Source organism: Phocoena phocoena, chromosome 1 (genome assembly GCF_963924675.1).
Source record: "Phocoena phocoena chromosome 1, mPhoPho1.1, whole genome shotgun sequence".
Lineage (NCBI taxonomy): Eukaryota > Metazoa > Chordata > Mammalia > Artiodactyla > Phocoenidae > Phocoena > Phocoena phocoena.
The window spans coordinates 138,912,621-138,940,192 of NC_089219.1; the positions used below are offsets into that span (position 1 = coordinate 138,912,621).

Below are 27,572 nucleotides of genomic sequence, written 5' to 3' on the forward strand. Positions count from 1 at the left end.
GATGGTGCAGGCGGTAATGCGGGCCGTGGAGGGCGATGCGGGGCAGCAGATGAAGCTTTGCTCGCTCGCCTGCTACTCGCCTCTTGCTGTGTGGCCCGGTTCCGAGCGGCCGTGGACTGCTGCCGGTCTACAGCCTGGGGGTTGGGCACCTCTGTTCTGGAGTACCCACTTTGATTATTGTTCCTACAGGAAGTACAGTCCAGTTCTTCAGGAATGTCTGTACACCGTACCTTTCCCTTTTCTTCCTCCATTATGCTTAGGTTGCCGATCATCGAGCAAAACTCCAGGAATTAGAGAATCTCATTGCAAACCTTGGAACTGGGGATGAGATGGTGACGGATCAAGCCTTTGAGGATAGACTAAAGGAAGCAGAGAGAGAGGTGACTGATCTCCTTCGTGAGGCCCAGGATGTCAAAGGTACACACAATTAAACAAGTGGGTAATTTCTATAAGATGGTCCGTCTTTTGATGTAGCTCCTAATGCAAGGTTAAGTAGTAGCGTTTTATAAAATTCTTAATCAATTTTTTTTTTTGCGGTACGCAGGCCTCTCACTGTTGTGGCCTCTTCCGTTGCGGAGCACAGGCTCCGAACGCACAGGCTCAGCGGCCATGGCTCACGGGCCCAGCCGCTCCGCGGCACGTGGGATCTTCCCGATCCCGGGCACGATCCCATGTCCCCTGCATCGGCAGGCGGACTCTCAACCACTGCGCCACCAGGGAAGCCCATCAATTTTTAAACTCTGTTTAGAATATGAATTATTTTATTTTTTAAACATGTAGAAAAGAACCTGTCAATGTTTTTTTAAGATACACTAAGCAGAAATAGTTCTCCCAACACATCAAAAACTGTTAGATGTTAAAACCCAAGCATTTTATGAATCCTTCTATCAAGGTGCTCACCACTGGGCTGAAGTCACTTTGTTTTGGAGTTTTCCATCACTGAGACACATATGCTCATCAGATACTCATAGTAACTGTGCTTTAACGTTGATACACCTGGGACCACAGTGATCAACTTCCCTATTGATGATGTTTCCATCTGGAGTTAGAGAAGTCCTCTTGTCAGAGTACAGGTCAACAAAAGCTAAATATATTGTTTATTTCTTGTTGTAAATGTCCCTAAGATTTTATAAAATTACTGAAGTAGAAAAGGAAGAAATTGGATGTATCTGGTTTGGGCCAGTTTGTTTAATTTTTATTAGGACAGTCCAAAAATTGTTCTAGGAGGTAAGTTTTTAGAAATGGAAAAATAAAATGAGAGGTCAAAAACTTATGTGTTTTGTTTCAGTTGTTACATTTTAAGTCTCAAACATAGATGAAGAAGAATTTATATGTTTCCTGTTCTGTATAAACAATGGTGGTTTTTTTAGGCTGTTCATTTTCAAATTTGGACACAGGTTTTTTTTCATTAATGTATTCTCTTGTAACAGCAAATTCGCATCTGTCCTGCCATATCCGTTGAAGAACTGAACGTGGGGTGATCATTCTTAGGTGCCAGTCAGTCAGCCTGAGAGGTGGGGTGTGGCAGGCAGCTCTGGTGCCAGCAGCACCAGCACATGGGCATGGTCACGGGGCAGAAAGGGGAGGTCAGCCAGCACTGCCACTCATCCAGGCTCCACACCTTGGTGCAGCCCCAGTTACATCTGGCTCTTTTGGGCCAAAATGGCTATGTACTTTCCTCTGCCCAAGCCGGTGATTCTGTGGGACAGAAGCTCTGATAGGAGCCATGGCCACCATACCTTCTCTTGAGCCACCTGCAAGGTAGGGAGCATAACGGGCTGCTTCTGGTAGCTTTGGGCACACCACAGTGAGGCTGGAGTTAAAATCCACTCCCACTAAATCCTGATTCATGGAGTTCCTGGCTGACCTTTCCTACTTAGGTTCAAACTAGCCAAGAATAAAAATATCTTCAAAATGATTTACCCTTTCAGACTCTCCCTAAGTGTTCATTTGTAGTTAAACTTGTGTTTATTCTGCAGTTTGAAGGGAGATTATGTGGTGCAATTAGGTCTTGCAAATTGGACACTTGGAATTAGAGGGCTTTGAAGTGATCCACTTAGGTTATTTGTTCCCTTTTTGGGATACTATTGTTTCTGTAAAGAACTGGCCAGAGAGATCGGTATCTGTTACCTTTTTGAAGTTCTAAAGGGAAGGGGCTTCTATAACTTCATTAGCCAATGAAGCCAATGCTTACGCTTCCTAAATCTGAATGATTTTCTATGATTTCAGCTTGTTTTTATATTTTGCATTTTCTTAAAAATCTTTGGATTATCAAAGAATTGTTTTAAGTAATCATCCGCGCAGGGCCGTTTTGTATAGTTGGATGAGATGTTTTGCAGGCCACCAGCTTTGCATGTGTATTGATTGGGTGGCCCTGCTTGTAAGTTGCTATTTTTCCAAACCTGTATTCATCTTTGTTGATCTTAACTTTGACTTCTCATCTCTTTTACATTCCTTGGAAAATTTAGATGCCAGCACTAACACCATGCAGAAATAAGAACTGGTCAGTTTTGAATAGGATTGACTTAATGGTTCCTGTATATTATAATATAACTTCATGACATGTGAGAATTGTAATAACATCAGAATTATGTCTGCATGGGCTTATATTGATTGATTGATTAGGACACAGGTATGAGGTTTAAATTGAATGTGCATAATTAATAGAGAACAATTTGAAGAACTTTTCAAAAGCAGAGATCAATTTGAAAGAAATTACATGGATGTGCCAGGCAGTGGGAGGTGGCAGCAAGAGTCTATTTAGTTTAAAATACAAAATAATTTTAACATGCCATATTTCAACATCAGGTTTTTTTTTCCAGAAAGAATTCTTATTATTTATGTTATTTATTTATTTTTGGCTGTGTCGGGTCTTCGCTGCTTCGCATGGGCTTTCTCTGGTTGCGGCGAGCAGGGGCTACTCTTTGTTGCCGTGCACGGGCTTCTCATTGCAGTGGCTTCTCTTGTTGTGGAGCACGGGCTCTAGGCACGCGGGCTTCAGTAGTTGTGGCATGTGGGCTCAGTAGTTGTGGCTCACGGACTCTAGAGCGCAGGTTCAGTAGTTGTGGCGCACGGGCTTAGTCCGTGGCATGTGGGATCTTCCTGGACCAGTGCTCGAACCCGTGTTCCCTGCCTTAGCAGGCAGATTCTTAACCACTGCGCCACCAGGGAAGTCCCTCAACATCAGTTTTGAACCGAGTTTTTTCCTAGTTTAGAAAAATGTCCAGCTCTCAGGGCTGGTAGTACTTTTAACAACATTGTATTTTTATGATTCAATCTTGCATGTGCTAGAATATCAAAATCTTTCCTTCAGCAGACATTTTTTGAGTGTCTTCTCTTTGCCAATCACTGTGTGATACTGGGGATACAGTGTTGAGTAAGAATGAGGGACTCATAGTCAAGTGGGAGAGAGACAGTGTGTTAATCTCCAGTTAACCCACTTGGAGACCGTAGATGAATGTAACAGTGGTGCTACTGCCGGGCACAGTGAAGACTGACCAGCTCTGCCAGTGGACTTAGGGAAACTTGTCAGAAAGATGCTATGTTTGGAAGAGTAAGGATAAGCAGCGCCTCAGATTTCATGTGAGATGATATGTGTTCCGCCCCCCCAACCCGCTTCAGATAATTTATGGACTTCCTTCTGCACTGTGATTGCAGATGTAGACCAAAATTTGATGGATCGCCTCCAGAGAGTGAATAACACCTTATTCAGCCAAATTAGCCGATTACAGAATATCCGGAATACCATTGAAGAGACTGGAAACTTGGCTGAACAAGCATGTGCCCGGGTAGAAAGCACAGAGCAGTTGATTGAAATCGCATCCAGAGAACTTGAGAAAGCAAAAGTTGCCATTGCCAATGTGGTGAGTGACTGGGAAGGTCTGAGGTGGGGCTGAGGGAGTCCCTTGGCTTTTACTGGTAGTGGAATGCTTCTTCAGCTAAATTGACTCCTTGTATCTTTTTATTTGTCTTCAAACATGGAGCAAGAAAGCCACATTGCTCACAGTTGCCATGAAATAGTTATCACAAACTGGATTAAAACCAGAGGACATCTGGGTCTTTTCTCTAGTTTTGTTCCTTCTATGGCACTAGGCAATTTAATCTTCCTTTTTTTTTTTTTTTTAATATTTATTTATTTATGGCTGTGCCAGGTCTTAGTTGCAGCAGGCAGGATCTTCGCTGCCGCACGCGGGATCTTTTAGTTACAGCGTGTGGGCTCCTAGTGGCAGCATGCAGGATCTAGTTCCCTAACCAGGGATCGCACCCAGGTCCCCTGCATTGGGAGCATGGAATCTTAACCACTGAGCCACCAGGGAAGTCCCTAAGCTTCCTTTATTCTCTGCTGAAAATAGAAATAATAATCCACAATCAAGGATGCTGATGTTACCTGAAGATCTCTGAAATTAAGAAGAGATGTTCTTTCTCGAAATGACACTAGTGAAAATTTAGTTTTGACACTTGCTTTATTAAATTTAAATAATTCATTCCTTTGAGATTGGTGCTTTGTTTATTTCCTCTCTAGTCAATCACTCAGCCAGAATCTACAGGGGACCCAAACAACATGACTCTTTTGGCGGATGAGGCACGAAAGCTTGCTGAACGGTAACCTCCAGCTCCCTCTTTAATGGTTAAGTTACGGCTTTCATCGCGGTGTGCACACTTTGTTTCATTCTCTCCCCACACACACTTCCCATGTAACGCACTTTTGCAAAAAGTTTGCTCTCGTTTCTGAAATGCGATTAGCTACATGTACTCTTTGCTTCCCTTTACTTTGAAATTAGAATATTTACTTTGAATATTAGAATATGATGGTTTGGAGGGAAATTATATTTGCACATCTAAGGAAAACCGTAACATTTTTTAGATTTTTAATTTTGAAACCTTAAAGTTAATAGATAATTAAGCTCGATAGAATTTATAAAATTTTTTAATTTTCAACAAAAATGTTTAATTTTCAAGTTTCAGTAGAGAACATTTACTAACCCATAGTACATGTGAAAATCAGAAACAGACCATTTCATTCCTGATTAAATGTAAGGTAATTTCTTAAGACTGAATTGTAGAGGGCATCAAGTGAAAACATTTTTTAAAAAATAAAATTGCTAAAATGTAGGCTCTGTGAGGGCAGGTGTTTTTGTGTGCTTTATTCACTGTTGAAGTCCCAATGCTTAAAACAATGTCTGGCATATAGTAGGTACTCAATAAATGTTTATCGAATGCATTGCAGAACAGCTAGTAGACCTCATAGGTACAGGGTGCTTAACTAAGCCTGATGTTAGAATTTTAGCCTCAATGTCTGAGCAGTTACATTGGCTTCTTGCTTTACCATATGTGCTCTCTTTCTGTCCTTTGTAAATGTGTGTGAACTGTTGTCATTTAGCTCATAGAACATTCATGGTTTCAGAGCTGAATTTTCTGATTAAAAGAAGACAGCTGAAAACATTATAGAAAACTCCCGAGAAAATTAGGTCTTGGAAATTAATTGTGGTGTACTTCATGCATGAATTTTGAAGGAAAGTTTATCATATCAAAAAGAATGGCCATGTATTGCAGTGTGACAATGTAATATGAAATTTTAGAGTTGAAAAAACCTTAGCATTTACCCAGCTAAAATGCGTTATTTGTCTGGAGTCCCTGTTGACATGTTCCTTGTTGAGTTGCTCTTCCTGGCCAGTAACTAGGTTGCATGTGAGAAATCTGAATAGTCAAAGTTGTTTCAAGACTATGCAGTAACAGAACCAGAGTAGCAATTAAAGATGAGGTCTGGGATTTGTGTTTATGACTAGAGAAATGAGTTCTTACTGGTATCCACAGTTTCATACATAAATACCCTTAATAATTATATTTAAAAGTAATTTTTAAGAAATATAAGCATTTGCCCCTATACATTTTATATCATTAATATCCTTGGGAAATATCATTTTCTCAGATTACAGAACGCTATTTATAAACTCAGCCCCTCTGAAATGATGACAAAATTCCAAATTTATAAGATTTTTTCAATATTTGTGGAACTCTGCCCACATTAGTTTATGTATATTAATAAGGTAAGCATTACCTAAATTCTACTTCTTTCCCTTTTAGACGGTTGTGTTTCATGGCTTGTTTTTCCTCTTATGTTATACAGCCATAAACAAGAAGCTGATGACATTGTACGAGTGGCAAAGGCAGCCAATGATACATCAACTGAGGCATATAATCTGCTTTTGAGGACACTGGCAGGAGAAAACCAAACAGCATTTGAGATTGAAGAGCTTAATAGAAAGTGAGTGTAATTTAAAAGTGGTTTATAGCCCTTCAGTTGTTCTTGTAAGTAACACCAGTTCAAGGAAAAATTAAATGCTGGTGAATTCAGGCCATGTATTCATGCAGTAAGATTTCTTTTGTTAATCATGCTTTTGAAATGATGCAGTAATTAGAGCAGGGGATGTAGAGCCACAGAGATTTTATTTGATCCAGTTACTGTGTCAGCAGAGAATGGTAACGACTAGCCATGATACTTAAAATTCTGCATAAAGGAGAAGAGAAAAAATATCATAGAGTAAGCAGAGAAAATATATTTGAGCTACAAATATTTAACAGGTGTCTGAAACAAGAAAGCATATGGTAAACCATATGCCTTAAATAGAAGTGATGAGATGAAATCTAAATTTAAGCTATGTTGGTATTAAATAATAGCATTTAAATATAACATTTCTTTGAGGTTTTGGAAATACTATCACGGTGATTTAAACTGGAATGAATCTGGTGAACATTAAGATGCTAAAAGCAACTAGGGTTTTCATCACATCACATCTTTTGTTCCTTAGGTATGAACAAGCGAAGAACATCTCACAGGATCTAGAGAAGCAAGCTGCCCGAGTCCATGAGGAGGCCAAGAGGGCTGGTGAGAAAGCTGTGGAGATCTATGCCAGTGTTGCCCAGCTGACTCCTGTGGACTCAGAAGCCATGGAGGTATGGCGCTGACAGCCTGCATGGACAGGCTTTGGTTGTCACTGCCGTCCCCCATTCACAGCTCCTACCCTCTTCCCACCAAACACACAGCCACGTACCCCCTCAGTCTGGGTAAGAGCTCTTCTGACTGCCCTGCAGCTGTCATCAGTACCTACCTCCTCTGTCCTCCCAACAGCTCACTGGTAAAGTTGAGTTCTAGTTTAGATATGTTAATAGAACTTATTGAGGTAAAAAGAAATCCTGTGGTTATAAACATTAAATAGCAAAGACTCCTTTAGTGATAGGAATAATCACTCCTAAATCTTGGATATGAATCCAAATTATAATATATTTGGATTAATTAAAACAGACTACACCTAGGTCGTTACCCTGGTTTTGAACAAGAGAGAAATAAAAGAATGGTTTAAATGAAAGAACTATATCAGGATGCTTTGGGGCAGGTAAAATATTTAGGGATTGGTAGTGTTTTATTTCATCTGTACTCTAATCATGAATCCTCATACCAAGTTCTATATAAGTGGTGTATTTTTTACATTAAACTTGCAGTTTATTAAGTTTCACTTTTTACATCTGAGGTGTTGACTTCGTTTTTACCATAAAGTTTTAGGTCTCCTCAGACGTGTACATACTGTATGATTCCATATATGTGGAATTTGACAATAGGCAAAACTAATCTATGATGATAAAAACCAGACCAGTGGCAGCTGCATTGTTGGAAAGGTGGGTGTGGAAATTGACTGGAAAGAGATACAAGGGAATTTCCTGGGTGGAAATATTCTGTATCTTGATTGGATGTTGGTTACACAGGTGAATATATTTGTCAAAACTCATCACACTAAGTGCTGTGCATTTCACTATGTGTAAGTATACCTCAGTTTTTTAAAAAGGTCCATAAAATCTTGACCTGTGCTATTCTTTAAAAAATGTCCCCTAAGTATAGAATTACTAAGCCCACCTTTTCGTCAGTTTAGTTGTTTTGCCTAAAATATAATGATCTTACTTGCTTCTCATAGAATGAGGCAAATAAAATAAAGAAGGAAGCTGAGGATCTGGATCGTCTGATTGACCAGAAGTTAAAAGATTATGAGGACCTCAGACAGGACATGAGAGGGAAGGAATTTGAAGTAAAGAACCTTCTGGAAAAAGGAAAGACCGAACAGCAGGTTGGTTTGCTTTGCAAGTTGCTTCGTTTCTCGAGGCAAAAATTGAAACTGCCTGACTGTAGGCTGTGTCTGTGATGTTACCGCAATTGCGGAAGCAACAAAACACATGAAAGAGTATTCAGAGGAGGGCCTTACCCTGATGCCCAGGCCTAACCTGCTGTATACCGGCCAGTGTCAGGGTGGTGGCTTGTCTGTTAGGAGAGAGAAGGGCTTTACCTTGGAGGGTTTGTCCTCTTATCTGCCACGTGTTTGCAGACTGCCGACCAACTCCTAGCCCGAGCGGATGCTGCCAAGGCTCTTGCGGAAGAAGCTGCTAAAAAGGGACGAAATACCTTACAAGAAGCCAATGACATTCTCAGCAACCTGAAAGGTATGAGAGGGTCAGATAACGGGGTAAGTTTGTATGTCTCCTTCATTAGGGTGATTCTCTCTCTTCTGTAAAAAAAATTTTTACTATGAGACTTTCTGAACACATACAGCACAAGAGATAATAGTATAAAACATCCCATATACCTGTCATTCAGATTCAGCGGTTAAGATTTTTACTGCACTTACTTCATCCCCCAACACCTACCCTACCTTTTTTAAAAAAAAATTTTTATCAGTTAATGCATATAATTAAAGCCAACAATTACTGTTTTATGCATCAGCTGATAGTGCTTTATTTTTTATTTTTTAATTGATTTTTGGCTGCGTTGGGTCTTTGTTGCTGTGTACGGGCTTTCTCTAGTTACAGCGAGCAGGGGCTACTCTTCATTGCGGTGTGCAGGCTTCTCGTTGCGGTGGCTTCTCTTGTTGCAGAGCACGGGCTCTAGGCGCACGGGTTTCAGTAGTTGTGGCCCTTGGGCTCAGTAGTTGTGGCTCACGGGCTCTAGAGCACAGCCTCAGTAGTTGTGGCGCACGGTCTTAGTTGCTCCGCAGCCTGTGGGATCTTCCCGGAACAGGGATCAAACCCATGTCTCCTACATTGGCAGGTGGATTCTTAACCACTGTGCCACCAGGGAAGTCCCTACCCTACCTTTTTTTTTTTTTTTTTTACGGTACGCGGGCCTCTCACCGCTGTGGCTCCTCCCGTTGCGGAGCGCAGGCTCAGCAGCCATGGCTCACGAGCCCGGCCGCTCCACGGCATGTGGGATCTTCCCGGACCGGGGCACAAACCCGTGTCCCCTGCATTGGCAGGCGGACTCGCAACCACTGCGCCACCAGGGAAGCCCGTCCCATTACCCTACCTTTTTGTATGGTAAAGTATTTCAAAGAAAAATCCCAGCGCTCATGTCATCTTACCCCAGCATTCTTCAGTATGGAAGCCAAAAAAAGATATTTCCTATAACCAAGATATGCCTATTTAGCTGACTTGTGTTGGTAAATGGAGATTATCTTTAATTTTCTCTGACAATTGCATCTCAGTCTTTATGTTTTCTTTCCTCACCCAAGATAAAAACGAACTGTGCTCAATTCACTGTGTAGCCTTGGACTCACCTCTGATAAACATAAGCTCTCTATATACGGAAGCTTTATAGAATAATGGTTGAAACCCACTTTGTGTCAGGGGGTTTGGTTTAGAATCCCTGATCCACCTCTTACTTAGTGTGAATCCTTGAAAAAAATTACCTCTTTAATCCTCAATTTTCTCATGTATAAAAATGATTCAATGCCTGTGTCACAAGCACATAAAGCTCTTATTAACTCAGTACCTAACACTTAGTAAACACTAAATAAACTGCAGCTTTCGATATTGGTTGAGGTGGAGGTGATGGCATACTCAGCTCTGCATGAAAAGAAATGTTTCAAGTGAGAATTTGCCTTCCAGAGACAGGTGTTCGTTCACATGAATCTTCCATGTAGATCTGTGTGCTTTGTTCTAACATTTCAGTCCATGCTGTTTTTCAGTCTTTTCCCCTGACTTTCATTGTTCATAAAACAAAATCCAGTGGCAGCTCCCTGAAAAGTTCCCTTTTGGCTTGTTGAGAGTTTAGTTTAATTGCATTCCTTGAACCCGTTTTAGATTTTGATAGACGAGTAAATGATAACAAGACGGCTGCAGAGGAGGCACTAAGGAGAATCCCTGCCATCAACCAGACTATACTTGAAGCCAATGAAAAGACCAGGGAAGCACAGCTGGCTCTGGGCAATGCTGCCGCAGATGCCACCGAGGCCAAGAACAAGGCCCACGAGGCGGAGAGGATCGCCAGCGCTGTCCAAAAGGTGTGCTCTCCCCTCTTGTCCGAAACGAAGCCTTTGCTAATCTATTCTCTAGTCATTTTCCGGTTTCTTTCCAGACCCCCAAAAGCTCTTGCAAATTTTTTCCTCAACTCCAGTAAAGTTATATTAAACCATCCTTGTCGTTCATTTTTTTTTTTTACTAGGCATTAGAGCAGGTAACCACATTGATTGAAGAGGGAGAGTCATTGAAAGGGTCCTTTACTCTAAAATTTCTGCTGTGTCTCAGTGGCAGGGTCTGAGTTGTTCAGGAGGGGAGTTGGCTTCAGTGACCCATCAAGCTCCTGCCCACAAAAAATCAGATTCTTTCTAAGTAAACACAATTCCTTGACATGAACAATTGATATTTTTTCCATCTTATATACAGTGCCAAGTCAGTACAGTTTTTAAGACCCCCTTTCAAGCATATTGCCATATCTAAGACCCACCTATTTAGAATTTTTGAAGTTACCAGTGCTAGGATTCTTCCTACTCATCTTAAAGAATAATTTCTCTAGGCTGGCTTTCTCCTCCTTAAAGATAAATCTGTTTTATTTAAAGGAGAAATTGGAGCTGATTCTAAACTTAATGTGTTTGAAAATCACACACATTTTTTAGTTTCTTGGATTAATTATATTTTATAAAATATATTTCAGAATTATGGACTTTTTGTACATTATGATGAACATGCTAAGTATCAATAGAATAAGGCTAGCTTTGAATAGAAAATTATCCAAGTGAAAGAGTCTAATCAGTGCAATGTGGTGGCAAGTATACACCATTTAAATGTTGCAACTATGTGACCCCAGCTAAAAATGGCAACGATAGAACAGGAATTTTTATTAACAGGATTAAACTAGAGGATACAAATTAAAGTGCTTTATAAAATATAAAATGTTATGTTAGGTGGTAATGTTATTTTTTCATTAAATTTGTAGCCCAACTAAACGTAATTCAACATATAGTACAAATTATTGCCCTGTTCTTTCTGGATCATATTTTTGAACCATTTTACAGATTATAAAAGGAGTGGCAGCATACTTTAGAAAAAGGAAAACTTTTTTTCATTAGGAATTGTTTACTTTGTGCCTAGAACGCTACCAGCACCAAGGCAGAAGCTGAGAGGACTTTTGCAGAAGTTACAGATCTGGATAACGAGGTGAATAATATGTTGAAACAGCTACAGGAAGCAGAAAAGGAGCTGAAGAAAAAACAAGATGATGCTGACCAGGATATGATGATGGCAGGGATGGTAAGTGATTCTGGCAAATGTTTGCTAATGGGCAGAAAGTGAAGGGTGTTTAATAATAAAGATCCCTAACTTGTTGAGAAGAGTCTTTTTCATATTGACTTCTGTTTTTAATTGTGTTTTCTGGTCAAGAATTGGGTTAGTAACTTACATAGAAGACAAAGAATTTGGATCTTCTGCCAGATTGTTGCACAATAGTTCCTTCCCAAAGCTACTCTCAGTTAAAAGAAAAACATTGTTTTACACATTTGAGGTTTTAGGACATTTAAAAGTATGTCTTTATATTTTTGTATGGGTAAATCATAGGTGGTATAAAATCAAAGAAGAACAAAAGGCATGCAATCAAAAGTTAATTTCCGTCCTCTTATTCTCCCAGCAACTTGCTGCCTAAAGACAAAGACCAGTTTCTTGCGTAAAAGGACATTTTTGAAGATGACAAAACATACCAAACTTACATTCAATTTGATTTTTCACTTTTTGTGATGATGTGAATACATAGCCCTGTTCGTAACAAAATTGACTTGTGAATGCATGGCCCAACAAAGGACTCGGTTCTGTTTTGTGCTGTATTTTGCTTTTGAAAGACTTTGATGGAGTCACAATGGAAATATTCCTTTACAGTTCAATCTGATTATAACCACAGATTAATATATAATGATAGACATGAACTTAATATATAATGATAGACATGAACAATAATATATAATGATATATATTAATGATAGACATGAACAATAATATATAATGATAGACATGAACTTGTTTAATTGTGGACTTTCAGTGCAAGGAAGGGACCCTTCTTCCACTCCTGCTAAAAATCACACCCTTCACTGTAGATCATTTTCACCTTGGGATGGAAAGAAGAACTACTAAGCCTGTTAATCTAGGTAAAGAAGTCCCTAGGGAAGTGATAACAGGAAGCATCCCTGTGCAAATACCTTATTTTACTATGCATTTTTTTGTTGTTTTGAATTGTCCTCATTTTCTATAGCAAGGTATGGCTCAAGTGGAAATTCCCATATAGTAAAAATGTGTATATTTCATACGTGCTGAGGGTCTCTGGATTTTATGTTTTAATACAGTTATAGAAACATTAGATTTAGAGCCTGTTGAAGGAAAGGAAAAGATATATATTCTCTATAAGCTTCAAAAAAGGGTATGAATTCAATTAAAAGGGTAGAAAGAAGATCCATCTTTTGTTCCTTTTGGTAAGTAACTTCTAAGGAGCACAAGGCACCCTCATATATACTGTGCCATTTATATTTAAATATCAATCCTGAAAGGCCAACATTGCATCAGTATTCTTGCAGTCTGTTACCTGTTCTTTAAGGGAAAGAGTGAAGGCTCACAGTTGTTCTTGGAAGAGGAGGCTGCAGAAAGCAGGTTAAATGTAATAGTATGGCCGTAGCAGAGTCCTTTACAGCTCTGTTAGAACACTCGCAGACAGCCTGGGAAGGTGCAGTGAGAATGGCTGCAGTTTGAACAGAGGTTAATCGTTTATTTGTGAAGGTTTTTTCCGTTGCTTTCTTTTTCTTTTTAAAATTTTCACATTGTTTCTATCCAAAACCTTTGTATTCTCTTGACCCAAAAAAGCTAGGAAAAACAGTTCTGTGGTAGGAAGCTCAAAGCTACTCGTGTATATCCTGACCAGATTTATTTGTGAGAGCATCTGTTTTCTGATACTTAGACACTTCCTCTTCCATTGCCATTTCCTGTGACTCATGCACAAGTGTATTTGTTCAGGTTTCATGGAATTTTCCCCAATATATTTACCTTTGGTTGATTTTTCAAATGTAAGTTGTATTTGCCCCAGTTTGTATGTGTGTATTTGTGTGACTGCATGGGGAGAGGGCGTTTTAGAAGAATATCACTTAATTATGAAAAGTTTCTGAGAATAGGACATTTCTGGCAATCAAGTCTCTAAGATCATCCCAGAGGGCATGTTTTGGTTCTAAAATGGTAGTTTTTATACTCGTCCTTAAAAAGTAACTTGTTTCTGCTTGATGGGTTTTATTATGAATACACCTCCACGTGTTCCTGAGTGAGAAAGTGAGAAAAGGAGGTAACGCTGATCTTTGAAAGACAAATACAGTCATTGTAGGCATACTGACTGCCTCCTCATGACTATGAAGTGAATTAAAAATAGCCACATCCTCAACATGAAGATATGACCAAAAAAGAACATCTCTACAGTAAGAGATAATAGTTTCACGAGTTAGAAGAAGGGAAACCATCTGAAAATTAGATTTGTTGACTCACTGGGGAAAAGATACTTCAAGAAGATAAAAATGCATCATCAAGATTACTGTATCATTTATCCTTTTTTCCCTGTACAGGCTTTACAGGCTGCTCAGGAAGCTGAGATCAATGCCAGAAAGGCCAAAAACTCTGTCACCAGCCTCCTCAACCTTATTAATGACCTCCTGGAGCAGCTGGGTAAGTAACCATAGAGTCTTGTTAGGCAGCCTTTGAATTCTTGGTACTGTTCTTGGGATCTGAGATAGTTGACTCAGAAGTAGATACTACAGTGCCAAAGACCGTATGAACTGAATCGTGACTTTAAGTTGTATTAATTCAACATGTACTTACTAGGTCCTTCCATGGAATCTGACTCAGTATTGGAATCTGACCGTCGTCTGAGGACTTAATAAAATTTTGAAGATATGCTTCCAGCTAGGGTGGCTCATTTATGGTCAAGGTTTATGTTACAATCGAACAGTGATTATTCTTAGTTCATCCTGCTGGCAGAATGTCTTTAAAGGATTTAAAGTGAAGGATTTCAATGACAGAATAAAAGAACACTTTAAAGGATAATCGATTAAAGGCTAATTGGATAAGGTGACAGTTTCTATGCCAAAAGAGAGAAGGCTTTCTTTTTGAAGGAAGTATAAGCATATTAAAATGTTCCTTTAATCCAGTTTGATACAGGGAGCAGGCCTCATTATAGGGCAGATGTACTTTTGTCACCAGCCTCTATTATAAAGTTGTAATACTCTAGCCAGTACAGCTTTGTAAGCAAGGCACTCTATTTTAATGTGATAGCCTTTAAAGTTTGGTTTTGGTCAGTGTTTTGTTTTGTGGGGGGTTTTTTTGGGAGGTGTGTGTGATATTTTTGTCTGTCTCAATTTTCAAGAATAATAAATTATGTGCCAGCAGATGGACTTTAAAATGAAAGTAAGCTGGAAGAGGTAGGTTTTGTGACAGAAAAGGTTGTATTTTAAAGTCAGTCAGACTTGGGTTGGAATCTTTGCTTTGTTGCCTGTAAGCTGTGCAAATTTGGGCAAATTACTTAACAGCTGAGAATCATTGATGTCAAATGATCTGGTGAGAATTTAATCAAGTTCAATATGCATAAAGTGCTGGTCGTTGTGCAGCTGGCTATCTGCTTTCGTTTAATATAGAAGTAGTTCCTTTCAAAAGGACCTCTTTTTCTCGCTAATTTTATTTATTTATTTATTTATTTATTTATTTATTTATTTATTTATTTATTTATTTATTCTTGCGGTACGTGGGCCTCTCACTGTTATGGCCTCTGCCGTTGCGGAGCACAGGCTCTGGATGCGCAGGCTCAGTAGCCATGGCTCACGGGCCCAGCCGCTCTGCGGCACGTGGGATCTTCCCGGACCGGGGCAGGAACCCGCGTCCCCTGCGTTGGCAGGCGGACTCCCAACCACTGGGCCACCAGGGAAGCCCTCTTGCTAATTTTAAAGCGAAGGTTTGGGGCTTCCCTGGTGGCGCAGTGGTTGAGAATCTGTCTGCTAATGCAGGGACACGAGTTCGAGCCCTGGTCTGGGAAGATCCCACATGCCGCGGAGCAGCTAGGCCCGTGAGCCACAACTACTCAGCCTGCGGGTCTGGAGCCTGTGCTCTGCAACAAGAGAGGCCGCGCTAGTGAGAGGCCTGCACCCCGCGATGAAGAGCGGCCCCCGCTCGCCGCATCTAGAGAAAGCCCTCGCACAGAAACGAAGACCCAACACAGCCAAAAATAAAAATAAATTAATTAATAATAAAAAAAAAAAGCGAAGCTTTGCTGAAATTATTTCAGCATTTCAACCCTGGCCATTTTCCATAGGAGGGCTCTGATAATAGTGTCTAACTCTTGCGAGCAGGGCATGACTCCCAGAACAACCCAGTTTCCCTGGAATCGAACAGCTGAGGGCTTAGGGTTCTAGCGTAAAGATTTTTATGTTTATTAGAGGGCACTAAAAAGACACAAGGATTACATATATAAACGTGAAAAAGGTATTACACGTTACCAGATGACCTTCAAAACCACAAGTGAGGCTTAAGGTCTAGGACATGGTTGTTATACATTTAGAAAACATTTCACAAAAACCGTCTTCTCAGGAAAAAAAAAATCCAGCCCCAATATTCATTATAAGCTCTGACCCATCCCTGCTAGATTAGGTCAGTGATTGTACTTGGTTTGCATTGTTAATGCCCTTGTATGACAGGCATCAAGTTCTCAGGCCACTTTTTCATGGCGACAGCTGCTGGGCTTCCTTTATAAAAACGCTGGTGGGGATACTTGCGGAGTGATGTTATAATTCTCACTGAATGTGTCTGTCCTCTTCTGTGTCCTTTCTGACTCAACAGGGCAGCTGGACACAGTGGACCTGAACAAGCTAAATGAGATTGAAGGTACCCTGAACAAAGCCAAAGATGAAATGAAAGTCAGTGATCTAGACAGGAAAGTGTCTAACCTGGAGAATGAAGCCAGGAGGCAGGAGGCTGCCATCATGGACTATAACAGAGACATTGAGGAGATCCTGAAGGACATCCGCAACCTGGAAGACATCAAGAAGACCTTACCCTCCGGCTGCTTCAACACCCCGTCCATTGAAAAGCCCTAGCGTCTTCCTTTAGGGAGCCACTGTGAGGCCACAGAGTGCCTTAACACAAAGATTACATTTTTCAGACCCCCACTGTCTGCTGCTCTCCACCACTGTCCTTTTGAGCCAGGAAAAGTCACAAAGTTTAAAGAGAAGCAAATTAAACACCGTGAATCAGGAACAAAGGGTTTTATCTAATAAAGTCTCTCTTCCACTTAATGGTGGTCCCTTAGACCCACCTTTCCCTTCTGAGTCGCCTAAGGACGTGGCATCCTGCGTTGCTGTACAGTGGCTTAAACCCTTCGTGGGAACCGTTGTGGGCCAGGGCTGAGCCAGTAGCCCTCCCTTTCTCTCTGATGCCAACAGAACCTCCTCAGTCTCAGTACTCTTGTTTCTATGAAGGAGAAGTTTGGCTACTGACAGTAGCATTGTGATGGCCAGTATATCCAGTCTATAGGTAAAGAAAATGCATCCACATCTCCTGCCCCTCCTCCTTTTAAGCAAAAGGAAATACACATCCTGTGCCAAAGGTATTGGTCATTTAGAATGTCGAGAGCCATCATCTGTTGTTTTAGCTGTTTTGAGTTTAGGACACTGAGCCATCCCACGGGTAAGGATGCAATGATTTATGACAGTCTCCAGGACAATGTGAGACTGCAGAAGTAGGCCGAACGTTTTCTCAGATGTTAATAATTGACTAGGAAGATAAACTTTTTTTCAGATCTTTGGGCAGCTGATAATTTAAATCTGGATGGGCAGCTTGCACTCACCAATAGACGTCTTCTATTCCTATAGATGGAATTTATGCAGAAGAAATAGGGATACGATAACCACTAAAGTTTTTTCCAAAATCAAACTAATTCTTAGAGCTTTTTTAGAATATTAGTCTTGGAACTAGTGTTGTTACCTGGCAGAGAACGGGTGGTCCTTACGATCTTGACAAAACAAAAGAAAAGCCTCCTTGTCCTATAGTCTTTTCTAGCAAAGGGATAGAACTTAGATGCAGCTTGTATTGTCAGGATCCCACATATCCATTTTTCTTCCATTGGGGAGAGATGAAACATTTGACCCTTAGCCTCAGTTTTCTCTTGATGTTCCCATCTTGTAGAAACCCCTCAAAACACATTGTTTGCCAAATCCTGGTGACAAATACTTGCACTCAGTATTTCACACAGCTGCCAACACCATCTCGTTCCTGCACTTTGTGATTTAAACCCACCTCTAAACCTTCCCTCTAAGCGTAGAGGGAAGACCCTTACATGGAGTTTCATCGTGAGCTTCTCAACTTCTGACCCTCAGCTCTGTGGTTTTCTTCTAAGGTCACAGCGTGACGATTCTCTGCCACAAACCCCTTCCTCCTACCAACTCGCTTTCGAGATTCATATATAGCCTTTAACACTATGCAACTTTGTACTTTGCGTAGCAGGGGAAAGAAACTATTATCTGACACACTGGTGCTATTAATTATTTCAAATTTATATTTTTGTGTGAATGTTTTTTTGTTTATCATGATTATAGAGTAAGGAGTTTATGTAAATATCCTTGGTCCTGTTTCTAGAATGGCACTGTCCGTTCACTTCTTCACTTCATTTTTCCTCTTCACCGGCACAGCGTGTCTGTATACCTCCTTCCCTTCCATCTGCGGTTCTTTGGATTGGATTTGCTCCCTGTTGCTTTGCCCTTCGCCTTGTGCTTGCGGCATGTCCGTTGTCTGACATTCACATCCACCTGCTTTCCTCCACACACAGCCGCGATAAAGAGGTACCTCGAACCCTCTTCCGTTGCAGTCCTGGTGGTCCTCAACCACAGCACGTTGTTGTTCTTAATGGCTGCCCCAGAGCAGGAACGCCAGCTCCACAGGGAAGGATGGAATTAGGAAAGTCTGCCGAAGGGCATCTTTGCCATCAATGTGAGCCGAGCCAGGAGTGAGTGAGAAATGCCCCCTGGCAGTTGTTGGAGCTGGATGGGGTCGTTTTTATAAGGGGTGCATAATTACTGGAGTGCCCGTCGTGCATCAGGGATCATGCTGCAGATAGAGTGGGAGAGGTGGTCTGCCGTAGTTCTTCCCCTTTCCCTCTCCTCCTTGCATCCCAGAGTTGACTTACTGGTGTTTAGACCTGGCATCCTCCTAAGCTTTCACTCCATTCCTCTTCTCAGGCCTCTTCTCCTGTCGCAGGAGGCCTGGCTCTTTCTTGCCAAGTGTTCACATCAGTGTTTCCTAGCTAGTTCCTCTTTTCTAAGTGGCCACATCCTATGAGACATTTTGGTCAAGGTTTCAGGGAAAGGACTGAAGATAGACTGCTAAGGTTGTTTACCCTCTAGCCTATGGGTCAGGTTCACTCCAGTAAGTCTTAGGCCACAGTGAAATTTTGGGGATGATTTGTTGTTGTTTCTTTTCTCCTTTTCCATCTGTGTGGTATATTTTTAAACAGAATTTTATTTTTAAAATAAAAGTTCCTTATAAGATAATACCTTAATTACACACCTGCAATATAGCCATTATTTTATTGTATAGTTCCAGTTATCTGTATTTTATGTAATAAAATTGACAGGATGGCTGCTGCAGAATGCTGGGTGTCACAGGGAACATACACAGCTGTTCCCTGGAATTTTCCCTCTTAATTCCAACCGTGGCCCTTTTCCATGTGCCTTCACTTTAGCTGTTTGCCTTAATCTCTACGGTCTTGCTCTCCAGGGTAGTAAATAAAATGCAACACTTGGCATTTTTTATGTTAAAAAAAAAACAGTATTTTATTTATAATAAAATCTGAATATTTGTAACCCTTTATACTTGGTGTGGCCTGAGTGTGGTACTGGGGATGTAAGATGTTTTAAAAGGTATGATGAAAAAAAAAAGGTATGATGAAGGGGAAGCGTCTCATAATGTATTCTTTGGGTTGTTTCTTTTCCTGAGAACAATCCAGTATGTGTACGTGCGTGTGTGTGAGTATATAAATTTATTTATGTATATATTTATTTATTTTAACCCTTCCCAGATTGGAATACTTTGGTTGTGGTCCAGATGTTTGCAAATTCTTCCTGTTAAGCTCTAAATAGTAAATGTTTTACGTTTTGCCGGCCATACAGTCTCTGTTACAACTGCTCTGTCTGCTGTTGTAGCAGGAAAGCAGCTGTGGACAGTCTGTAAACAAATGAACAGGGCCGTGGTCCAGTACAACTATTTACAGGAACAGGCCTGGGCTTGCGGGCTGGAGTTTGCCAGACCCCCGGTGTAGTCTCCATATTTGATTAGTGACTACGGAGGACTATTTTCAAATTATTTGGGCTTTCTAAATTAGCAGATGTATGTAAAGAGTTGTCTTTCCACCTTTTAAATACACACATCTTCAGCTAAACTAAAGGTACTTTTGTACTTTTTTATATGATGAGAAACACTCTCAAACATAATGGAAGAAAAAGTAAGTAATGTGCTGGACCAGCAGGCCATCTGGAGGGCTGACCCAACTGGAGTAACTTAAGACCAGATGAAGAAGTTTGGAACTACAGAGACAGCAGTAAGGCTTTGCTCTACTCTTTGGCTCTGTTTATAGCCCTGAGGCCCTGGGGATGACATGCCACCTTCCCAGTCATGTAAATCATTACAGCTGTTGGGCTTCCCTGGTGGTGCAGTGGTTGAGAGTCTGCCTGCCGATGCAGGGGACGCGGGTTCGTGCCCCGGTCCGGGAAGATCCCACATGCCGCAGAGCAGCTGGGCCCGTGAGCCAGGGCCGCTGAGCCTGCGCGTCCGGAGCCTGTGCTCCGCAACGGGAGAGGCCATAACAGTGACAGGCCCGTGTACCGCAAAAACAAACAAAATCGTTACAGCTGTAACACCTGTAAAGAACCTGAACCCTTCTCTTTAGACGTCCTCGAAGAGAGCGTTAGAGGGCACTAGTTACTAGCTTTCTTACATACCGTGTTCTTAACCCATTTGTAGGATATGATTCAGGTGCAAATATACCTCAATAGTTACTGTGTCAGAGTGATGAGTGGAATTTTAAAAATTTGTTCCTATTCCTTTTGTTATTTCAGAGTCAGCAATTTCTCTGAAGTTGGTATCAGCATAATCTGATTCAAAATATCTCCAAAGGTTTACCCCTTAAATAAGCATTCTAGCCCCTTAATAAATCTGAACTCACCAGACCCACTTCAGTTAAGTTCACAATAGAATGTCTGGAGAAGACAGGACTCCTGGTGCCCAGGAGAGTCATGAAGTAGAAAAGCAGGTGGCACCTTCCACCTAAGGTGAGGAAGGACCCACCCGCGGAAAGATCAAATCTCTTCAGGCCAATAGTTCGTGGGAACAGAAATGAGACGGCTGAAAATGCCAGGTAATTTTGCCTGTTCACACTAGGCAGGTTTAATCGAAAATATTAATAGTTGGCGTGAAAAATAAGAACTTTCTGTAAGGAATCTATGTATCTCTCAGAGGCTGCACTCATTCAGGAGTCAACCAAAGTGTCTTCTATTTGTATGGAGTCTCCTAGAATGACTTTACCTGCTCTATACCAATAAATGAAATTATAAATAAAAATCGTATGCTTAAAGAAAGGGAAATATTTAGCAGAAGACCAAAGAAAATCTCAAATAAGAATTCAAATAAGAGAAACCTTAACATTTCAAGTGTTAAGACCTCCATGTCTTGGCTTTAACTCTTCTCTGCCCAGAATGTGCTTGCTTTCCCTTCCCCAGGACAGGAAAACCTAAGGTCAAGGTGTTCCCTACTCTGTTGAAACTGGCCAGTCCTTTCTTTGTTCACCACCCCTCTCAGCCTGGTACTGGCTTCCGGCATGGCCCTTGGGCATGTGTTCATTGGTCCGGTGTGTCTCACCCACCTCTCCCTCCCCACTCTCTCCTAACCTCTTAAGATCAGGGTCTTGGCTACTCCCTTTCACATCCTCAGGGCTAGGAGGCAGGCAGTAGTCACGTCTTAAAGATGCAATCAAATCAACCTTTCTCATTCTGTTCTCCCACCCCTGTTACTTTTTCCCTGCTGTGAGCAGAGAGGGAGGTTTATGGATACTTGTTAATTTCTCTCTCTCTCTTTCCCTCTGTGTCTCTATCTCTCCCCCTCTCCTTCCAACAGCATTCTGTTTACTCAGCACTCTTACCTAAGGATGGATTTGTAGAAAAATAACCAAAACCACGGTCTTTCACCAAATGGCATAGCACAGACCTCACCGGGCCATGCAGTCAGCAACCAGCTGGTGTGATGCGGTCTTCAAGGCCTGGGCCTCTGCGCTCCCAGCCTCACACTAGCCGTTCCCAACGCTGTGTCTGTGTTGTCTGCGAGTTTTACCCACAGCCCCTTCTGTAGGCATCTCTGGCTCCTGGCCTAAGTTATAATATTAATTCCTTTTCTTTTTCTCTAACTCCTGGGAATGGTCCCAGTAAATTTCAACAGACTGGTTGGTGTTTTATTGTTTGCTTCCTACCTTGGAAAGCCTTATAACTTAGGCCATAGAGGTATTGCTTATGATTAATTCAGTATTAATTCATAAGCAGAGGTATTGCTTATGATTAATTCAGTTTGTATTTATCTGTCTCTGTAAAAAGTTGAGCTTCAGGCCTTTGATCAAATCAGAATGTAACCCTCTGTTACATCACTGTTCCCGTGAGTTTTTGTCCAAGTCAGTGTAAGTGCTTCTCTGCGAAAGGTCCCTGGTCATACCTTTGAGGGCCACCCTTCCATCCTCCCATAATTCTTTTTCACCATAGCTAGTAACCGAAAATTCTACGTGAGCCTTAGACTGATGCTTTGGGGGCCCGTGCCACGGCGTCTGCCCTAATAACTGAGATCCTTTGTCATCTTGGTAACTTGAAGGCAATCATCAAATTTCGTGCCATGGCAACTTGTGTTAACATAGCGTGATTTCATCCTGAATATTCAGTGCTTGGTTTCTAGGATGTATATGATCCTAATTTTCCTTAATCTTCTCTGTTCATTGATCCCAGACTCTTCTTCCATGGACCTTTCTTTCCTCCTGAGCATGGTTTCCAAGGTGAGATTAGTGCAGAGTAAGCACCAGTCCAGCCAGGAGCAGAAACGTCTGGGGAAGATGTGCTGTCCTAGTGTGGATTACACGTTCCTGGGCTGCAGAGCCAGCGTCCAAGATAAAGGCTCAGGAGAAACAGCTGTGATTTGGGTGATTACGTGTTTGGCGTGGTCAGAGAAGTTTGTGTTACAACTTGCTGATCCCTCTGGGCTCAGACTGTCTGCTCTCTGTGCTGTCTCTGTTAGACCGATACAGAGGCGCACACCTGGCCAGAGAGATAAGTTTTGCCATGTAGATTTCAGATGGGCTGCCTGCCCTCTGTATGTTTCTGAGGGCTCGGGCAAGACTAACACTATCAAAGTAACTCACACCGCGTGCCGTGTTTTCAAAGGCACTTTCATCATTGATTTCTTTCATTTGCCTCTCGTGATGAGGCTCTCCATTTGACCATTGAGAAAATCGAAGCCATGTTTTGCTTCCCCATCACCCTAGCCACTATGTTAGCTGTTGCCTCATTTTCTGTCATGATTTTGATCCATTTTCCTTCTAAGGTCCTCGCTTATGTACATGTATTTTATGAAAAGCTTCCTCAAATCCCTTGTTTAGAGTGATCAAGGCAGGATTTAAATATATTAGTAACTTGCCCAATATTAAGGAACCAGTTAGCGGCAGAACTGTTACTTGGACCCTGATCGTCCTCGAGCGGCCTGGGCCATATACACCTCATGGCTCACACCTCTCTCTCTGCTCCTGCTTTTTCCCTCCTTGTCTCTTCCCCCTACATAGGCTCAGGGTTAAGGAGCATGAAGCTGGGTCACCTAGCTTTACCTAGCTTCCTAATGTTAACATCTGATATATCTACGGTACACTTACCAAAACTAAGAGACTAATATTGGAAGAATACTACTAACTAAACAGTTTTTGCCTACTTTTAAATACCTTTTCAAGACCCCATTTTAAAAGTAATACTGAATTTTAAGACAGAAAATGAAAATACTCAACATTAATACCCAAGCTATGGGACAACGGGAGTGTGGAGTCCAAAATAATTGATTTTACCTTCATGATACACTCAAAACTGCCCAATACATAACTTATTCATAGTTAATTGCAAATAAGTCATTAAACAACTTGCTAAAATGTCAATGTTTCAAAAGAGATTTTTAAAGACCCATCAGAATGAACATGTCATTCATAATATGACACAAATTTAAGTATTTATTAGAAATAGGAAATTTACTCACAAAGACTGCATTAAAATTTTTTGTTCTTATGACATAATTTCAGACTTAGAGAAGAATTTTCAAGAGTAGTCAAAAAATTCTCTAGTACTCTTTATTCAGATTCCACCAATGGTACACTTGCTTTTTCACTGCTCTCACTCTTGCTCTCCGTGGAGAGAGGGAGAGAAAGAAGTGTTTTAAGTTGCAGACACGATGCCCATTTACTCATAAATACTTCAATGTGTTATTTCCCAAAGACAGGAAACTTTCTTACATATCGACAGTACAATTGTCAAAATTAGGAAATTCCCATTGATGCAGTACTATAATCTACAGCCCTTATACAGATTGCACCATTTGTGGTAGGCAGAATAACAGCCCCCCAAAGATGTCCACATCCTAATTCCTAGAACCTGTGAATGTGTTAGGTTACACAAGGCAAAGGGGCATTAAGCTTTCTGATGTAATTAGGTTGTGAATCAGCTGATCTCAAAATTGAGAGATTATCTTGGATTATCTAGTTGGGCCAATACAACCATAAGGATTCTTATAATTGGAAGAGGGAGGCAGAAAAGGAGGTCAGAATGATGCAATGTGTTAAGGCCACCACTGTCGGCTTGAAGATGGAGGAGGGGGCAGGAGCCAGGGAACGTGGGTGGCCTCTAGAAGCTCAGAAAGAAAGACAAGGGAATGATTCTTCCCTAGAGCCTCCAGAAGGGGACAAAGCCCTGCTGACACCTTGATTTTAGCCCAGGGAGACCCCTATCAGACTTCTAACCTACAGAACTATAAAATAAGAAGTTTGCATTGTTTTAAGCCACTAAGTTTGGGGTAATTTGTTACACAGCATAGAAAACGAATACACTATTTGTCTCAAAAATGTCCTTCACAGCAAAAGAAAATCTGAAATCGTGTGTTGTGTTCAGTTGTCACATCTCTTTCATTTCCTTTCATCTGGAACAAATCTTGAGTCTTTCTTCGTATTTCATGACACCGACATTTTTTAAAAAACACAGACCCTTATTTTGTAGAATGTTCCTCAGTTTGGTTTGTCTTGTTTTCTTTTGATTGGATTCAGGCCGTGCACTTTCAGGAGGGTGATCGTAGAAGTGATGCTGAATTTTTTTCAGCACATTAAATCAGGAGGCACATAACTAATTACCGGCAATGTTAACTTTGCCATTTGATTGGGCTGGTACCTTCTAGGTTTCTCCACTCTAAAGTTACTCTGTTATCCTTTGTAATTACTAAGTATCTCACGAGGAGATGCTTTGAGACTATATAAATATCCTGTTACTCCTTATACCTTTACCCAATGATGGCGGCTGCCAAATGGAGATTTTCTAATTCCATCATTCTTTCTATATTTATTAATTGGCATTAATGCTGTGAGGTAGAGCTTTTCCATCTCTCCCATTTATCTATATCTATATCATATATATTTCTATTACTTTTTTGTTTTTTTTGGCCACACCACATGGCTTGTGGGATCATAGTTCCCCAATTGAACCTGGGCACGGCAGTGAAAACACCAAGTCCTAACCACTGGGCCACCAGGGCACTCCTGATTGCTATTACTTTAGATTCATGGATTCCTATTTTATTTAATATTTTGTTCTTGATATTTGTTTTGATCTTAAATGTCCCTTATTTGGCCAATGGGAATATTCTAAAGCTGGCCCCTGTGACCTTTTGATACATCCCCATCATTCTTTGAGCATTATCTTACTTCTGGCACATCAAGACATTGATGTACTTGTACTTCCCCTGCCCTGATCTTGGAATCCGGCACTTTTCCAGCGAGCAAAATTAGGTTTTGTCAATTCTCAAAACGCCAATAGCCAACAACAACGACAGCAAACATAAGTTGCTCAAATGAATGTAAAAACTCCTGAAAATGGTGCTGAATTTTAAGCAAATTGTTCATTAGCCTACTTGATTTTAGGGGACATGGCCTGTTCTCTCCCCATAGATGATTGCCTAGGTTATGCGTTATCCACAAATATTTTTGGAGTACTCATTGCTCATATAGCCTACCTAGTACTGGTACTCATGGGTTTTACAGTGTGACAAAAGCAATTATTTCTACTTTGGGAAATTTATTTAAGTCAAGGAGGCAGCAAAAAACAAAACATAAACGATACAAACAAAAATAGAGAACGACATATTTCTATAAAGTAGGAATACGTGAGGATGTTGGTAAACAGATGCATAGGGACATTATATATATATTTGTGTGCGTGTGTGTGTGTATGTGTGAGATCAATGAATGCTCAGGACTGTTTATTATGGGAAGTCTTAGAAGGACAAATTATATGAAAAGGTGTGTATTTTTTAGCTGTGTTGGAGAGAATATAATCTGGGAAATGAGCTTTGGAAACACTGACGCAAATATGACAATGCATGGACAGAGAATTCAATGACGTGCAATTGCATAGTTGAGTTTTCTTCCCATCCATTCCTCTCTATGTCTTGAAGATGTTCTGGCAACCCAGCCCTGTGGTCTCTAGCCCCAAGGAAAACTCATGCCCTATATGGGCATTTTCCATGTTCCAGTTCTTGATTGATTATTGTTGGCTACTCTTAATGTGTGGTGCTGTCATTTCATAAGACCAGTGACATCATGGCAAATTATTTGGTTATTTCAAACTCTCACTTATTATTTAAGGGTCTGAAGAAGTGCCTAGTCATTAGTCAGGGCCCAAACTAGAAAGATCTTGCCATGTTGAGATCAAAAAAGGTAGTTATCAAACCATTAGTAGTCTATTGATGTTTTATTAGATTCTAAGAAAGGGCTGGCGAAAACTATCGTGGGCCTAATTATGCTCTTTTGCTGAGTGTTATGAGGGTTAAATATGTAATATAATGAGGTTTGTACTCAAGTAGAATTGTGGACTCAGAACGTTTCCTTGAGCAATGATTTTCAAAGAGAGGCCCTGAGACCAGCAACATCTACATTGCCTGGTAACTTCTTAGAAATGCACATCCTCAGACCCCCACCCCAGACCTACCAAATCAGAAATTCAGGGGTAGAGGGGAGGGGGATAATCTGTGTTTTAACAAGCCCCTTCTAGGGGATTCTGATGCTGCCTAGAGCATCAGAGTGCTACGCACTGTTCTCGCAATTTTCCCCCTTGTGTTCATCTTTGTTACTAGTCTATCCTGTATGTCTGCATGTTGGACTCAACCAAGCATCATCTTTACTTTCAGCTCCCCTTGCTAGGAAACAGGTTGTAACTGAGGAGAGAGACGTTCAGAATGTGTCTGTGCTAATTACAGTGTTAGAGACAGTGTTAACTCTTTTCTGTGCTTCTTAAAACTACTGAGAGGGCTTCCCTGGTGGCGCAGTGGTTGAGAGTCCGCTTGCCGATGCAGGGGACGCGGGTTCGTGCCCCGGTCTGGGAAGATCCCACATGCCGCGGAGCAGCTGGGCCCGTGAGCCATGGCCGCTGAGCCTGCGCGTCCGGAGCCTGTGCTCCGCAACGGGAGCGGCCACAACAGTAAGAGGCCCCCATACAGCAAAAAAAAAAAAAAAAAAAAAAAAACTACTGAGAAACTCTAAGTATTCTATAACACTGAATTGGTTGATTAATCAAGACTTTTCTCCTGTGGAGTACAAAGACCTTCTTAAAAAGTAGGCAGAGACTGATGTATCTATTTCTAAAATCTTTTAATATAAGTATTTTATCTCCCAATTGATTTCTCCACTTTTCATAAGATCTTCTAAATAGCAATTTCTATCCACTAGGTATGAACAGGCCAAAGGATTACAGGATAGACTAGACTATATATGATTCATCATTACCATCCAATGCTGTGAATGCGGTGAGCTTGTTCTGAAGTGTAAAATAAAAGAGAGCCAAATCATTAAATGTGGGTGATGCATTTGAAATTAGGATAACCAACAAATACACCTAAAGACATCAAAAGAAGCTCAGTTTAAACCTCAGGCCTTA

At 41.0% G+C, this 27,572-nt stretch overlaps 1 protein-coding gene across 1 annotated transcript in view; it reads left to right on the forward strand.

Moving 5' to 3' along the window:
- The window catches only part of LAMC1 (laminin subunit gamma 1), a 128,735-nt gene extending 109,550 nt beyond the window's left edge, over positions 1–19,185 (forward strand). The window contains exons 18-28 of the mRNA XM_065896939.1: positions 261–417; positions 3,658–3,863; positions 4,523–4,602; positions 6,128–6,265; positions 6,810–6,954; positions 7,968–8,117; positions 8,373–8,487; positions 10,123–10,322; positions 11,410–11,568; positions 13,902–14,001; positions 16,162–19,185. Coding sequence (XP_065753011.1) covers positions 261–417; positions 3,658–3,863; positions 4,523–4,602; positions 6,128–6,265; positions 6,810–6,954; positions 7,968–8,117; positions 8,373–8,487; positions 10,123–10,322; positions 11,410–11,568; positions 13,902–14,001; positions 16,162–16,418 — 1,707 coding nt within the window. The 3' untranslated portion in view covers positions 16,419–19,185. The remainder of the gene's footprint in view (positions 1–260; positions 418–3,657; positions 3,864–4,522; positions 4,603–6,127; positions 6,266–6,809; positions 6,955–7,967; positions 8,118–8,372; positions 8,488–10,122; positions 10,323–11,409; positions 11,569–13,901; positions 14,002–16,161) is intronic.
- Positions 19,186–27,572: the final 8,387 nt, after the last annotated feature.